General features: G+C 43.1%; 1 protein-coding gene across 6 annotated transcripts in view; it reads left to right on the forward strand.

Moving 5' to 3' along the window:
* The window catches only part of ddr2a (discoidin domain receptor tyrosine kinase 2a), a 45,691-nt gene that overhangs the window by 33,040 nt on the left and 7,651 nt on the right, over nt 1-5,000 (forward strand). For all 6 annotated transcript variants that reach the window (XM_080431388.1, XM_080431390.1, XM_080431386.1 and 3 more), the window contains exons 4-8: nt 114-345; nt 1,196-1,343; nt 1,844-1,946; nt 3,238-3,418; nt 3,853-4,093. In XM_080431388.1, coding sequence (XP_080287514.1) covers nt 114-345; nt 1,196-1,343; nt 1,844-1,946; nt 3,238-3,418; nt 3,853-4,093 — 905 coding nt within the window. The remainder of the gene's footprint in view (nt 1-113; nt 346-1,195; nt 1,344-1,843; nt 1,947-3,237; nt 3,419-3,852; nt 4,094-5,000) is intronic.

Consider the following 5,000-nt stretch of genomic DNA (forward strand, 5'->3'; position numbering starts at 1 on the left):
CATACATATAAATCTAAGTATAAATAAGGGATAACTAACTGTCTCTGTTTTTCTCTCTCTGTCTCTCTCTCTCTCTCTCTCTCTCTCTCTCTCTCTCTCTCTCTCTCTCCTAGGTTGGAGTTTGAGGAAGGGGATGGTGCGTGGTGTCCTGAGATAACAGTGGAGCCGGATAGTCTAAAGGAGTTCCTCCAGATTGACTTGCGTTCTCTTCACTTCATCACCCTGGTGGGCACCCAGGGACGCCACGCCGGCGGGATCGGCAACGAGTTTGCCCAGATGTACAAGATCAAGTACAGCCGCGATGGCAGCCGATGGATCTCTTGGAGGAACAGGCAGGGCAAACAGGTGAGTCTATTAATATACCCAAATAAGTGATTAATAAATGAATTCATTGATCATAATCACTGCATCAACCAATTCAATAATCAACATACCGTTGCTGTCGGGCAGAAACCTCCTATCTCCATATTCTAACTTTTTGTGTGTAGATTAATGCCCTACTTGATCATACTACAGCGTCACACAAAAGCATCAAAAGTAGAAGAAAACTCGAAACGCCGCGCAAAGCGATGTGTTTTGAGCTTGTAGATCTGCTACTTTTGCTATTTTTGAATTTGTATCCCGAAAAGTAACAGTTTTGGACATATGAGGTTTCTACCCGACAGAGACGATATATTTTTCATCCAGAAATGTAATAATCAATACATTTATTACTTTGACTGATTCAGGAATCATTACATTACAAATACCATAACTAGATAATTAGATCTTTGCTACACAGTAAATAACCCATGATCTCTGGCCTTGTTGCCAAATAGCTAATGGTCAATGTCAGGAAGATTCTAAGGGACCGGCAGTCAGCCTGATCGACTGTACTTACTATATAAACATTTTTGTGTGTGTGTGTTTTTGACCTTTATAACAGATTACTGATAAAGACACTGTTTATTCAAGCTCAGCCTCTCCTCTTCTTATCATTTCTTTATAAGCGGTTGTAGAGTTTTAGCTGGCACGCGGCTGTGGTGACACTACAAGATAATAGTGATGGTACATTGAACAGGGAGGAGATAGATGAGTTATTTTCCTTTATCTGTGGTCAATATAGATGGAGTCTATGATTTTGTGATTGATATTGAAGCATAATCTAACTTCAGTTCGGGTTCTGAAGGTCAAGGTGTTTGTCCTCTTCTCGCAGGTAATCGAGGGAAACCGGAACGCCTACGCCATTGTCCTAAAGGACCTGGAGCCTCCCATTATTGCCCGTTTTGTCCGGTTCATGCCAGTGACGGATCACTCCATGAACGTCTGCATGCGGGTGGAGCTCTATGGGTGTGAATGGCTGGGTAAGAGAAGCCAGGGGTGAAATGTGAGCTAGGGTGAATTTAGAGGTGAAACATACTCAAGGTTTTGAGGGCTGATGAGAGAGGAAGTTGCAGAATCCTGAGAGTTAAGTTAACTCTAAGAATGTAAAAATGTACCTATATATTGTATGTAGATTTGCATACACATCCAAGTATAAATAAGGGATAGCTCTTTCTCTCTTTCTCTCTTTCTCTCTTTCTCTCTTTCTCTCTTTCTCTCTTCTTTCTCTCTTTCTCCCACACACACACACACACACACACACACACACACACACACACACACACACACACACGCACATGCACACAGTAATCACATGCTCCCTGCGTGTCCATGAACTATAGCTTGAATACTTGGTATTCTAATCTAAATAATCAGTGTTGAAATTATAAAACTTACTAAGCCCCCTGTTTCCTTCACTGTTCTGTTGTTCTAGTTCTATGTTTGATTGTTGTTTCCCCTTCAATCACTGTGTTTGTCTCAGATGGGCTGGTGTCCTACAACGCTCCCGTAGGAGAACAGATGAACCTGCCCAGTTATCCTGTCTACCTCAACGACTCTGTGTACGATGGAGCTGTCATTCACAGGTGTGTGCGTGTGTGTGTGTGTGTGTGTGTGTGTGTGTGTGTGTGTGTGTGTGTGTGTGTGTGTGTGTGTGTGTGTGTGTGTGTGTGTGTGTGTGTGTGTGTGCGTGCGTGCGTGCGTGCGTGCGTGCGTGCGTGCGTGCGTGCGTGCGTGCGTGTGTTAGCTGTGAAGGCCAAATCTCCCCACAAGTATAATATAAATCTAGATCTATGGTTGGAGTTATGCCTGATTTCGGTGTCATACACCGAAAATAGCTGATCTACAAGCTCACGACGCGTCGCTGTAGAATGGGCTCTTCAGCTTTAGGGTTACGGTTAAAAATGGCAAAACGTTTAAAAAATGGCATTCATAAAATAACTGTCCTAAAATGTTGACGACCTCACAAGGATAGTAATACAAATGTGTGTGTGTGTGTGTGTGTGTGTGTGTGTGTTTGTGTGTGTGCGTGTGTGTGTGTGTGTGTGTGCGTGCTTGCGTGCGTCATTGTCTCATCATTGTCTTATCATTGTCTTATTTCCTTCTTCATTTTTCACCACCACCCAACGCAACCTACCTTCCCCACCCCTCTCAACACCCCCCTTCCCCTCCTCCTCCAAACCTTGGAGCCTGGACCTCCACAGTGCCATTGTTGTTGCCTGGTCAGTCACCATGGTGAGGGCAGGAGACAGACAGTTGTGTGTGGGTCATGGCGGTTTACGCTGCTGTGTGTGGGCGTGATTGAGTCAACCATGCTGCAATAACAAAACTTCAAAACCTTAGGGGAAGAACTGATGAGAGTCGCTTTGTTGCGTTACATTTTTGAGTCACGGTGCTGGTGAATAATGTCCTCCATGACACAGCCGTCTGTCTCTCTCTTTAAGAAACAGTACAGAGGAAAAAAGAAAATGGCCCATGTTTTAATATCAAAGCCAAGAGAGCAGGGGTGAGGACTGGGCTGTTTTATGCTGCCACCTAGTGGTGAATGGATGTGCCACAGTTTTTATTTGGCTAACATGCTTGTGTTTAAAATACAAGTATGTGCCGATTGTTTAGGTCAGTGGCTCTCAAAGTGGGGTCCAGGGACCCTCAGGGTTCCTTGAGGGGGTTCCAAATGGACCTGTGCATGTGGGGTCTTTGAAATAAAATACAAAGTATGAGAACCACTGGTTTAGGTGTTTAAATGATGGAACAGTGAACTAATTTCATTGTTTGTCACCTTTTTTTCTCCATCTCTGTCTGTCTGCCTACTTCCTCTCTCTCTCTCTCTCTCTGCCTCTTTCTTTCTGTCTCTCGTCCACTTCCTCTTTCTCCCAGCATGACAGAGGGACTGGGCCAGCTGACGGATGGAGTGTGTGGCCAGGATGATTTTGCACTCAGTCATGTGCACGTGTGGCCAGGATATGACTATGTGGGCTGGACCAATGAGAGCTTCCCCAGCGGATATGTCGAAATCATGTTTGAATTTGACCGCATACGCAACTTCACCACCATGAAGGTGAACATATTCACCCCCTTTATTCGTCTTCTCTGTCTGAACGCAACATTTTAGATAAAATGTGATGTCCGTGTGCACTTGAGTGATGTATATCGACTCAGTCGGGTGGAAACCTGAAAAAAAAAGTGTTGCTTTTCAGGATTCAAAATCCAAAAGCATCAAAAGTAGCAGATCTACGAGCTCCAAACGCGTCGCTTTGTGCCGCGTTTCGAGCTTGCAGATCTGCTACTTTTGATGCTTTCGTGTAACGCTGTAGTATGATCAAGTAGCAGGACATTCATTTACGAAAAAACACCAAAAGTTAAAATATGGAGATAAGAGGTTTCTATCCGACAATTATAGGACTACTTTCCATCCATTCATCCATCCATTTCTCTCGCTCCATCTCTGGGCCCAGTGGTAACATAAAACCCTCCCATTTCATATGTCTCCAGGTCCACTGTAACAACATGTTCTCGCGGCACGTCAAGGTTTTCAGACAGGTCGCGTGTTTCTTCCGCTCTGAGTCCGACTGGGAGGCCACGCCCCTTTCCTTCAGCCCCGTGGTGGACGAAAAGAACCCCAGCGCCCGATTTGTCACCGTCAACCTGGCCAATCACATGGCCAGTGCCGTCAAGTGCCAGTTCAACTTTGCTGATGCCTGGATGTTGTTCAGTGAGATCACCTTCCAGTCAGGTACACAGAGGTTTATACTCTGAAATATTTGGCTGATGCTATTATCTACAGTGACCAGTGGTGGAAAGTAACTAAGCACATTTACTCAAGTACTGTACTTAAGTACAATTTTGAAGTATTTTTTACTTTACTGGAGTACTTCAAATGCTAATATCGTACTTTTACTCCACTATAATTATTTGAAAACTTTAGTTACAAGTTACTTTGTATATTTAGATTATTATTACAAAACCACTTCAGACATAATATATATATACTTTGTCAATTTGAAAATAGCCGATCTACAAGCTCACAACGTGTTGCTTTGCGACGCGTCATGAGCTATTTTCAAAGGATTTTTATACATTTGAAAACGTGTTAAAGCATAATGAGTACTTTTACTTTTGGTACTTGAAGTACATTTTGTGGCCAAATGGCCAATACTCAAGTACATTTTGCCAAACTTGTACTTGTAACAGACTATTTCTACAATAGGGTATACTTTTACTTAAGTAAAACATGTGAGTACTTCTTCCATCACTGACAGTGACCCTCACTGTGTGAGGACATAGGTAGGTGTCCGGTATCCTGCTCAAGGACATATGAGGACATGTAGCTATTGATACCTCATATGGGTATTAAACCTTTTAGATTTCAGTTACATGTGAGGCTCACACAATTCACAACGTTTAGTTGTATGTAACCTTCAAGAGTATGGAGACTGAGCCACTTCAAAATATATGTCTAAATTAAAAGATATATCTCTGTCGGGTGGAAACCTCAACCTAAACTTACTTTTCAGGATTCAAATAAAAAAATAGCAAAAGTAGCAGATCTACAAGCTCAAAAAGCGTCACTTCGTGCCTCGTTTCGAGCTTGCAGATCTGCTACTTTTGATGCTTTTGGGTGACGCTGTAGTATGATCAAG

The sequence above is a fragment of the Gymnoscopelus braueri genome (genome assembly GCF_963280865.1).
Source record: "Gymnoscopelus braueri genome assembly, chromosome: 6".
NCBI classification, from domain to species: Eukaryota; Metazoa; Chordata; class Actinopteri; order Myctophiformes; family Myctophidae; genus Gymnoscopelus; species Gymnoscopelus braueri.